This window comes from Apteryx mantelli, chromosome 22, assembly GCF_036417845.1.
Source record: "Apteryx mantelli isolate bAptMan1 chromosome 22, bAptMan1.hap1, whole genome shotgun sequence".
NCBI lineage: Eukaryota > Metazoa > Chordata > Aves > Apterygiformes > Apterygidae > Apteryx > Apteryx mantelli.
The window spans coordinates 11636378-11648387 of record NC_089999.1 but is presented as its reverse complement, the minus strand read 5'-3'; the positions used below and the strand labels follow the sequence as shown (position 1 = coordinate 11648387).

The 12010-nt window shown below is 42.7% G+C and overlaps 1 protein-coding gene across 1 annotated transcript in view; it reads right to left on the bottom strand.

Annotated features, from left to right (window-relative positions):
* MED13 (mediator complex subunit 13) overlaps window positions 1-10160 on the bottom strand; it is a 60338-nt gene extending 50178 nt beyond the window's left edge. The window contains exons 1-2 of the mRNA XM_067309565.1: window positions 9353-10160; window positions 7050-7284 (exon numbers count right to left, since the gene is read on the bottom strand). Coding sequence (XP_067165666.1) covers window positions 7050-7284; window positions 9353-9418 — 301 coding nt within the window. The 5' untranslated portion in view covers window positions 9419-10160. The remainder of the gene's footprint in view (window positions 1-7049; window positions 7285-9352) is intronic.
* Window positions 10161-12010: the final 1850 nt, after the last annotated feature.

The window sequence follows — 12010 nt, the reverse complement described above, 5'->3', positions numbered from 1 at the left end:
ATGTTTGGTATCCAGAATAAGACCACCTGCTTAAACCAAAGTGAACCTTGCTATAGAAAAGGAAGGTTAAATAAGATGACAGCTAGAGATTCTCTCATTTCAGAACATTATTCAAATTCATGCAAATAATAACAATAAATAAGTGTTCTGTGTCCTTTTGAAGTCTATTTAGTCCTCCTCCCCCGCTTCTTGAGTGGGGGATGGAAGGACTGAATTGACATCTGCTCACGTCCTATTATTTTCTCTCAACATCAGAAAAATCTCCTACATAACAGAAATTGTACAAAGTATACTATTAAAAAGGGAAGAAGAGGAAGAGACACTTTCGTCTTCAAATATTTCTTAAGCAGAATAATCCTAAGTGTTCACCCTGATGGTGACAGTAGATCAAAAAAGTTGCTTATTTATTTTAAGGTGTTAAGTCACAATTTCACTTCAGATGAGTGATAACCACAAGAGTGCTCTGGCAACTTGGACATTACAAATATTCTCACTAGTCCTTTTAGCTATCCAAACCACTCTTCTCTTTCATACATTTCTATCAATCATATATATTTTACATATGTGTGCCATATATATATATATATAGAGAGAGAGAGAGAGAGAGAGACACACACATATCTCACGCCAGCATAATGAATTTCGTTCCCTCCCTCTTTAGACCAAATATTAAGTGGAGATTTTTCCTTAAGTGAAGCTAAAAAGTATCATGAAACAAAGAATTACTGGAAACAATGATCAGGAAAACATGACTTCTATACTACAAAAAAGGCAAACTTTCCTCAGTTAACACCTCCTTGATATTACTACCATCCAAAATTAATGAAACAGTTTTAGAATGCCAATTTGCTTTCATTACTTTTATGTCCTACTTCACGTTCTTCATACAGTTCACCTGAAACAACAGTAGGGTTCCCTTCCACTTATTATGCCCCTTTCTCTTTCACAGGTGCTCTTAGACAAGCACACTGTGAGACAGGAGTTTGGAAGCATGATCTGAATACAAAAGCCCTGCCATTTCTAATAAATTCTGAAAAAGCAATTTCTTGATACAGTTTCCATTCAACTCAGATGTTTTAAATCATGCTTGTTACCTACAGATCTTTAGCCAAATTCAAGAATAAAGGAATGCTGACAAATACATCTTTGCTTAATGCATGCTTTTTGCAAGAATACCAGTTTTGAAGTTTTTTGACCTATTTTGCAATGGAGAAATACATAGCCATAAAAAAATAAAGTTTTAAGAACACATTTAAAGAATGTGGATTGTCCCCTTTCTTTTACTGTCTTGCTGATCATCTCAGCAAAACACGACCAATAAGCATCAGCTCTTGAAAAGGTTGAATACATTTACCATACTGTTAAAAACATCTTCCTAATGCTCAATGAACCTCTAACACAAACTATTTGAAGAAACAAATCACAGTCAAGTCTGCGCTTTGGACTATGCCCCTCCCCCCCCCCCCCCAATTAGCTTCAGTTACCTAGAGGAAAAATCCATTCCTTAGTATCATGACTTAGACACATCTTTAAAAGCTGTTACCTACCTTCATAGGTTTTCTTTGAGTTGTCTTTTGACAGCAAGACAGTTATAGAAGCAGACTGATGCAAAATTCTGATTTATACAATCAAATCACTTTCTACATAAGCTTCAAATTACTAGGGAAGTGTAATAAGCAAAGTAGCATGAAATTACTCCTCTAAACAACATAACAATAATATATTGACAGAAAGCTTTACTCCAAGTGTTACTGTTTTTAAAGACTATATTTTTTAATTCAAATACTTTATTTTAAAAGAATTATATAAAATTGCTCAAAGCAAGAACTATACTGTTAAACTAGTAAAAAGTAATCAAGGGCCTACACCCCTTACAAAATGATAAGCAAAGGATTTTGTGTGTAGAAAGAGATTGACTATGACTCAAAAATACTAATTTAAGAAACTCAGTAAGACACCCTGATTTTGTTTCCAGCAAAGTTTTATCTGTTACCTATATTCACTGAAAAGGCCCCAGATACCTAGATCATCTGGAAAATTTCATAGCTGAGAAGCAAGCCAAAACATGAGCTACTATCCAAATACCATACTCAAATATTCAACATCAATACAAATTAGCTTTTCTAGTGCTAGCCTTTACAAGCGTCACATATATAGGCTTCATACTTTCTCTATCCAACAGAGAATTTCTTTTCCAATTATTAAAAAAGCATTACATTTTTGTAAGTGTGTAACTATGCTTGCTTATATAGATAACAAGATAATAAGTATCCTTCGGCATTTGTTAGCTTTATAGCTGTAGCTTTTTTGCTTCTCTGAAAATCTATAGGATGGCCACAAGAAGAGAAAAGCTGAAAGATAATTATTTAACTTTTTAGCTAAATGTTCTAATATAGTCCTCCATCTAATATCTAACCTCCATCTTTGATTAATTCCATATGCAAACAGATTTTACTTGCATTGTTAAATCTTATCATTAGTGACAATGGACTCATCGCTTTTACAGAGGTATATTATGCATGTGACATCGTACCCATACCCAGCCTATTATGATATAAAAAACCTCATTTATTGTTACACAGTATTTTTCACCTTACTCCACAGATATTTCACAGGCATGTTTGTAAAAAACAAAAATAAGTAAATAAATAAATAGGGAAATAAAATTAAACATCACCTGTCACCTTCAAGCTGGTAGTCACATCAAGTGACAAGTCACAAGTTGTACAGAGACTGCTTCAGGAATTTTTGCGAAAGGCTTATCTGCAGTTTTGCTGGAGTGGACACACCTCCAACACAGAGGACAGAAGATGCTAAAGCACCAGTTCGCCATGCAACAAGTAACATATTTGTAATGCTTTCTTATTATGTATATAGAAAAATAGGTATCCACCACAGACAAACTAATTAAGCTCAGTATATGGAAACTGGGTGCAAAATTTTTAAGAAAGCATTCTTTTCCTTCGAGTAAAATGGTCTTAGGAGAGAAATGGTGTTATAGGAAAAAAGTTTTGCTAGTGGTTTGCTTGCATTTTTATTTTCGAAGTTCACTTTGTGAACTACTTGCAACTGGCTAGCTTTTTATGAACCCTCACTATGTTAACTGGCTCATATTCTAGTTTCTATCATATTAGGATAAATGAGACACCTAATGCTGACAACAGCACAAATCAATTCAGATTTGTTTGGAAACAAGGATATAATCTATCACACATATTGAGAACTATCCAACTATCTCTGCTGCCATGACTGTTGCCATTTTTACCATATAGGATCAACAGATAAGCATCAGTATACAGACTTTTCTCCTTATTCTTAAAGCCTTCCTGCAAGCCCAGCATGAGAGCTAAGACTAGCATCACATTTATACATTTATCCCTCATTGAGTTGTGAAGATTGTTCAGCAAACAAGAATGATTAATTTTATATATGACAGGTACATGAAAAATAGCTTAATTTTTAAAGTAAATTAAAAAGATTTAATAGACAGGAGAAGGAAAAACCCACATCTTATACCTCACCATTTAAAAGATGCAATCTGAAGGTCAAAGGCATACTGGAGCATCCTCCTATCCAAGCATTAATCAAACTGTAACCATTTCCTTCAGATTACCTCTTGTGCATAATTCATACCCAACTGTTTTCAGGTTTGAAACCACCCACAGACAATTAAAAAAAAGTATAGGTAACCACTTTAAAATAAAGGAGAACCTATCTAATAAAATAGCTGTTGAGTAGACCAGCAAGAGACCCCTGCATTCTGAAATCTGAAGAGATGTCCTACTTTAAGCTTTCAGTTGCAGGAATTACTATAATCAAGCCTCACTGTCACAACACAAACATAACCTTTGAGGTTGTTGGAGGATAAAATAATGTTTTTATAGCTTCTGTCTGCCTCTAGCTATGTTAGGAGAGGAACAGACTTATGGTTTTTGTTCACGTTATACACAATAAATAGTTTTCTAGGGAAGGAAAAAAACCATGATTGAGTGAAGTCAATATTACTGATCAATCACTATCTCTGAACAAGTCTCCTTTTGACATGGCCCCAGGCAACAACAATCCCTGACCATCAGCAAGACAGTTATCCAAGGCTTGATATGAGAATTCAGATATAGCCAGTAGCAGTCATTCAAACGTATCTCTAGGGCAAAGAATGAACTTCTGGAGTGTACAGGGTGAAGATATAACTATATATATATATATATAGTTATATATATTTTTTTTATATAATCTGATATGCATAGATGCACACCCACAAAACTATTCCCTTTTGAAGTGATCTTGGAAATGGGCTCTGTAGGGAATAAAGATTCTTGAAGACTGCAATATTTCAAATCCCTCAGAGTTGATGACCAAGATCTGTTCCAGGCAACGAGTGCCCATTATTCCCTGAAACTACAACTCACAGTTAATCAAAAACTGTCAGAATACTAACCTCTCCTCAACAGGCATAGTTTCATACCAAAGAAAGCCAGAACCAAAGTTGTTAATACTGCCCAGACATATTTTTAACTACAGCTCTTTCAAATCCCACTTTCCTAAAAGTCTGTCACTAGGCAATAAATGACACATGAGCAGCAACAGACTTTTCTTAGCCCCTCTGTTCCTTCCTTGCTTCCCCACCTCATTCTTTGGGACAATTCGCCTTCTACCTAGTAGAAAAGTTGTAAATGAGGCAGCACCTTAACTGTCAGCAGCAAACAATTTTGCAGGTAACAAGCCTCTGCCAGGAAGTCATTTGTCTTTCCCATTGAAAATGTAACAAGCAATATTGGAAGCACAGGGCAACACGAATTACTAGGAGAAATTGTCCACCAATGAAAAAATCCACTGGGTCTATGACAAAGGTCAGATAACACTGCTTGGGTTCAGCCATAATTCTTCCTTATGAGGTTCATGTTAAGATTTTGTGTAACAGGGAAGAAAAAAAAAGAGTGCAGGTGCAGGCACTCCTCAGCCATCTCCTCTACAATCCAGCTGATTAATATCTTTATCAGCCTTTGGTCATATAAAACCAAGCTGACTAACACACTCTAAGAGACTATAATGTCCCTTTTTAACTAGAAAAACAAAAACAAAAACATACTTGCTAAAACCAAGAGGTCAGATAAGTCTACACAGACATAGGTAACAGTCTCCTGAGTAGTAAAATGTAGAAAAATGTCTAACGGCGAGACAGATTCAGAATAACCTCTCTACTGAAGTGCAGGCATCCACCAGTGACCTGAACAAAGAAAATACCCAGAACAACTGCAAAGACATGGCTGGGAAAAACTAATCCTCTACTATCTCTTCTTTATACTCTAGGATAGGTTAAGTGTCGATAAGCACCTAGGAAGATACCTGCTTTGCACAAAAAAAATCTATTTGCACAAAAGCACAGTTCTGTAAAAGCATGAATACACGCTGATCTAAAAGGTCAGCTACAAAACACCAATATTTTAAAAGGCACCTCATATTAAGTCACTAGTAGATAGATTCAAAAGGTAAAGGAAGTTGCTCCAACAAATAATTCTGACAGCCAACAAGAATAGAAATGCAGTCTCCAGATGACTTAATATGTATTTTATGTTCTACACAAAAAGCCTAACATTCTTAACTCAATTTAAGCCCACCAACCAACTACATACAAAATTTACATAAATACTTGTGCGCAAGTGTTGGTCTTTGCTTAGGGCAGGCCCAGGCCAAAAATAGCATTTAGTGTAAGTTACATCTCAGCCATACAAAGGATGGTCCCTGCAGGTCAAGACCGAGGTTATTCACAGGGCAAAATAAGGAAGCTGTAAACGCACTACAGCATTAAGCAACCTACACTATAAGTGACATTTAAGATGTGAAGTTTCCGTTTCCAGGATGGACAGGAACAGCAGCAGCAGTCCAAACTTTAAAGTCAATTATTCCATCAAGAAGTGTCATTTTAGTATTTCAATTCTTTTCCAGATCATATAATAATGGAGTTTTCATACAAAATAGTGTAATTTGTTTCAAGTCAACATCCTTAGTGGCATTTCAAATTTACATTTGTGCTTTGGCCTAGAGAGAGTATTAACAAATTCTAGTTACTAGGTCACCAAACCTGGGTCTCAGTTTTACACTTCAGTAATCTGAATACTGTATATCATTGGAAATGAGAGTAGAGAGATGCGATTTACTTTTTTTCTAGTATCAGTGTTGTCTCACCAATAACTTTTAAACTGTCTCTCTAAGTTTAACTTCATCACCTTGCTGACAAGCAACTTTGCCTTCTCTTTTTATAGATAGGTTGGAAAGCTATCTGCTTTAGGAATTGAGCTCAACAAATAAACATCTTCAAAATAAGTTGCCAAACTTGAGGTACAAAAATACTGAGAAATATAAATACTCTCCATCTTTCAGAAGTGGCAAGTCTAAGTTTGAAAGCAAGTACAGGTTCAAAGCATTCGGGTGCAGAGGAGAAATTATAGAAATACATGGTTTAGAGATTCTTGCAGAAAAAGAACAAGCTAGTTTCAGATGCCTTTTTGAAGATTCATTACTGCTGATTTGACTTCCAATCAAAAAAACTCCATATAGTCCATGAATTCTTAGATCTCTACAGGTTTTTTTTTGACATAACAAAATGGAGTTTAGTATGTGAACTTGGAAATGCTAACTGCCCAACAAAAGAGATCTTATGAAAACATATTTAAGACATCAGATCCCTTCACTTCTGAATCACAGGCAAAGCTTTTCCAAGAAGCTGTCAAAATTCTTAGGCTTATTTGATTTTTCAAAGAAACACAATAAATAAGTGAGGGGCACAAAATTGCTCCTTGAATATCTAGCAGCCAAAGACCACCTAAACACAGATACCAACTGTTTGATTAGCGCACTGCCATAAAAATTTGGCTTTTCTGAGAGCCCTATCCACTATCACCATAAACTCAAAGTTGTAGACTTGTAGCAATAAATCTATGTATAAATAATAGCCCACCTAGTACGGATTTTGTAAAGACTGGCAGGAGACAACCCTGAGTAACAGTATCCTTTCAGCAACCAACAGAAGGTATTTTAATTAAACCTACCTGAAAGATCATGATGAATAAGATCAGCAAAGTTGGGGTCATCACCCCACCAAAATATCCATAGCTCCCTGCGTCCAGGTCTTTGGTCTCGACGCCAAACACCAAGTACATCCGCCTTCAGACAGCGACTGAAGCTGCTCAAAATAGGGTCCTCTTCCGTGACCGGAAAGAGAATTGGGGCAGATGTTGGACCCTGCCATACATATCGCTTCCATTTAATCCCAGTTAGATCAGCCTAAGGGAAGGAAAAGAACAACTATCAGACATTGGAGTGGGGAAGAAGGGGGGAAAACAAAGTCCAGAAGTAATTCCAAGCATCTTGGAAGGGAACTGGAAATGGCCAGCTTTGTGTCTCCATTCCCAACCGAAACACCCTGCTATGACAAGATGATGACACAGAAAGAGGAGGGTGGGAGAAAGAAGGAAGGATTATTCCAACAGACCTTAACAGAAACTACACTTAGAAGATAAACTGGAAATAAACAGGCACCCTGTATTATAATCTCTTTAAATAACTGCAGTAAAGCAAGAGTTGTTAATTTTCACTGCAGCATTAAGATTACAGAGGGAAAAGTGAGATTTAATTTAAAATAAAAAAGTGAAAAATGAATGGCATTAATGTAATTATTTGCAGACTATAACTGTACAATTTACTAAACATTTACCTTAGCAAAGATCTTCATGCTTTATGTTTATTTATGCACACACTACCTTTTAAATTCAATATTTCTCTAAGGAAATAGATAATACAGTAAATCTAGCTTAAACATACATTCTTCCAGTAATCTACTATTTTGGAAAATTTCACAAGTTTCTTCATTTTTAAGTATTCTGTCTCTCACACAGGAAGCCTTTCAAGTGCACTTATTTTACCCTGAGCTCTCATGCTTTTCATTTCTCACACCACACTTTAAGAATTTAAACCCTGTTTCTATCCTGAAATTACACATCTGATATCAGTCCACACTGGTTCAGATCCACTAAATCCCCTTCCAGACAAAGATCCACGTTACTTTATAAAGTAGAAGAGCTACAAGGTATTAAACCTAATGGGAAAAAGACAATTCCTGAATTATCTACAAAGCAACACTGTTCCAAGTTTTAAGGCTACCAAAGTTTTTTTCACTTGAGAACAGTCACCTTAAGGCACTCAGGAAGCATTGCCTATGGGATCTGAAAAGGAAGGTTAGATGGCACTTGCTGAGAATAATTTTTTCTTCCTAATATGACAACACACAAGATTACTGCAACATTTAAACCTAACATGGCAGCCTTCCTACCTTCAGTAAGAAGCAATTTAGATGAAAGGTAAGGAGTTTGCAACAGTTGATACTTTAGAAAGACTTAAAGATTTAAAAATATACTACTGATACGGAGCTGCAGGCCTGATGCAGTCTGAAGGCACGTTCAGGCTGTCCAGATTCCTCTCCCTCCAAAAATACCAGCACAACAGCTTGGCACAGGTTTTTACTTATAACAATCTCTAGAATAATAAATACCAGGCAGTCATCTAATATTAGCTAATTTGCCTGAGAAGGCAGATGAAACAGGTCAGCACAATCGCCAAAAATTGCATCACGGTCCAGTTAAATCAAATTGGGAACTGCCAAAAATCAAGAATTTAAACAATTTCATACTTGGGTTTAAAAAAAAAAAAAAATACAGACTACAAAATGGTGCACAACAAAACAGAAGATACCACTGCTTCATACAGAGTGCATCACTAAAAGCACATCTCCAGAACAACAATAATAAAAGCCCAAGCAATAAAAGAAGGCATTTAGGAAGCAAAGAAGGGAGGCTTCAGCTCCGAATTTGTTTGGGATGTCAGGAGGAGGGGGAAGAAAGAGAAAGTTCACTGGAAGAGAAAGATGTGGGGCTGGGAGAGAAGGAGCAGGAGATCCCCTTACCTCCTGCTGGAAATATCACATTCAGCAGCAGAGATAAGGTTAAAGAGAAAGCAGAAAAAAAAGTTGCAGGCAAGGAAAGGGCAGGAAAAGGCAAGTTGCAGGGAGAATACCGAGAGAAAAGGGAGGGAGGGGCAAGGCCAGACAGACAGACAGCGGCGGCGGCGGCGGCGGGGGAAGCAGAGGGGCACCGGAGAGTTGGCTGGCTCCAGGCAGGGCCTACTCCGAGGACTCATCCAACAGAAGCTATGCTAAAAATGGCTGCTTTGCTGCCACTACCCCTTCCTCCCCTCCGCTCCGCTCCGCTCCCCTCCCCCCGAAAGCTTCGCTTCTGCCTCGCTCGGCCCCTGCGCGCCCGCGGTGCGTGCGCGGCGGCGGCGGCGGGCGCTCACTCACCAGGCAGAAGAGGTTGGAATGGCAATCCTCCAGGCTGGCCCCGTTCGGCACGAAGCAGGAACTCATCCTCACAGCCACAACCCACACGCCATTATCCCACAGCCTCCGACAAGAAAGAAAGAGACAGACAGAGAGAGAGGGAGAGAGACAGACACTGCGAGGGAAAGGGGGGAGGGGGGGGGAAGCCAGGCACACGCACAAATAATAATACAATTAAATAAGGGATTTACGTACGCACAACACACGCACACAAAATAGTGGCAGGATAACCCAGGAGGAGAGTGGTATAAGACGGGGCTTTAAAAAAAAAAAATTAAAAATTAAAAAAAAAATAAAAATAAAGAGAGAAACTCGGAACGTTTTTTCTTCTTCTGGATATCAAATCGGGGGGGTGAAGCCACCATGGAAGGGGAGAACAGAAAGAGGGAGGTGGTAAGTAATCCAACGACAGGAGATTAAGATCAAAATCCTCCCTGTTCCTCTTGTCTTCTCATTCGCATAAGGAGGGGAGGGAGTGGAGGTAAGGTGAAGGGGGTAATTGATCCAACAAGAGGATAAAAATGGGGTAATTAATCCAGGGGACTACGGGTAAAAATCAGTTGACATCCCTCCTTCCTCTTATCTCAGATGCCAAGCAAGAGAAGTAGGAAAATAAATAATCCGATGGGGGCAATTAATCCAGAAACCTCCCTCCTCTTCCTCCTGTTTCTTTAGTCATCAGACGAGAAAGGGGCAAACAGTGGAATGATTCGGAAGGATTGGTTGTGGGAGAGAGCAAAATCCAGGCTCGTCTCTTCGGAGTCCGAGGGCAACAGGGTAGGGGGCGGGAGGGGGGGGGGGAAATCAGATTCTTCTCCCCCGCTCCAAATATATTCCGAATAAATTAAAATTTAAAAATCACGAAAAACAAACTTCAGGGCCAGAAACAAGGCAAGTCTGAAGAATTCGTAAAGGCAGGAGAAGAAAATTTCCTGGGGTGCACCCCGAAAAGCATCTGCGGGGACAGGGGAGGGGGGAAGGCAATTCCTTGAGAGAGAAAAGGCCGCAAAAAGTCTCCTCAGCAGCCCAGCAAGGGATTAAATTCCCCTGCGGAAACCCCCCCCTCCCCAAAAAGAAATACTCTTCGCTGAGAGGGTGAGACCAAAATATCCTCCGCTGGGTTAAAAAAAAAAAAAAAAAAAATCCTTCCGTGGGGAAAGGAGGGAGGGGAAGGGGGGGGGGGTGGAAGGAGGAAATTGTGGGTGACCCTCGAAGTCTCTTCGGGGAAGGATGGAGGCGTCTCGCGGAGGCCGGGCCCCGGTCTCGTCGGGGGAGGAGGAGGAGGAGGAAGGGGCAAATCCCGGAGCGTCTTCGGGGAGGCTCGTCCCCCCCCCCCAAGCTGTCCTCCGGGGCCGCGGGAGCCCCGCGAAGTCCGCGCGGCTGGGCGGGTCTCTTCAGGGGAGCCCGGACCCCGCCAAGTTACCGCCGAGAGCAGCGGGCGGCGGCGGGGGGGGCCCCGCGCCGAGCCCCGCAAGACCCCCTCGAGCTGGGGGGGGGGTGGTTGGTTGGGTGGGGGTAAGGGACCAGCCCAGCTGCGAGGCTGGACCCTTAAAAAAAAAAAAATTAGTTAAAAAAAAAAAAACAAGCAGGAAAAAAAAAAGAGGAGGAAAATATAAAATATCGGTCTTCAGGCGGAGCGGTGTCTTCGGCGGGGGGAGGGGAGCGAGGCCCGGCCCCCCCGCTGCCCCAGGCGAGGGGTCTCCGCGAGGGCCGCGGCAAGGCTCGGCGCTGCCCCGCTGCGGCGTCCCCGCGGGGGCGGTGGGCGGAGGGGCCCCTGCCCGAGGGCTCCTCGGGAGGGCGGGGAGGCGGCGGCCGAGCCCCGGGCTCTCCTCGGCCGGAAGGGCCGCGGGGGGAAGGGGATCGGAGCCCCACGGATCCCGGCGCCGCCGCCGCCGGGCGCCGAGACAGAGGGGACGCGGCGGCCGCTGCTGGCGGAGTCGGTGCCCCGAAGCCCCCGCTGGCGGGTCTCCACCTCCTCCTCGCTCGCTCTCAGCGGTGCCTCTGTCGGCGGCTGCCCGGCCGCGGCATCCTGCTCAGCCGGCTGCCCCTCAGCGCGTCTCCCCCATGTCGCGTCGCGGCCGCCGCGGGGAGGGGGAGGGGGGGGTTCTTCTCCCGTTTAATTCCGAGCCCCTTTTTCTTTAATGGCGGCCACAGGGACGAGAGTCGGGGCCCCCCTGCCGCCCTCTCATTGGCCGCCACGCCGTCACGTGGGCCTGCCCAGCGATGGCCGCCGTCGCTGCCGGGGGAAGGCGGGTGCAGCGGCGCCGCCCGACCGCCAGCCGCGGCGGCGGCGCTAGAGAGCGCGGCGCTTTGCTCGTTGAGAGGCCGCCATCTAGCGGCCGCGCCGCGGCGTGGCGCAGCGGGCTGAGCCGTGGGTCCGGGTGCAGCGGGAGCTGCGGCGCCGCGGGTTCGAAGCCCGCCTTCCCGCTAGGCCCGCAGCCGGCGCGGCCCTGCGCCGCTCGCGGCCCCCCTTCGCCGACGGGGCTCCCGGCAGCGCCGCGGCACGTCGGGGGCCCCCGCGACGCTTTGCCGAGGTGTTTCTCAAGCATCCACCCGCAGCTGACCTGCGTCAGGCCAAAGTCCGAGCGCAGGCTGCTTCACCTACCTATGAGCAGGGAA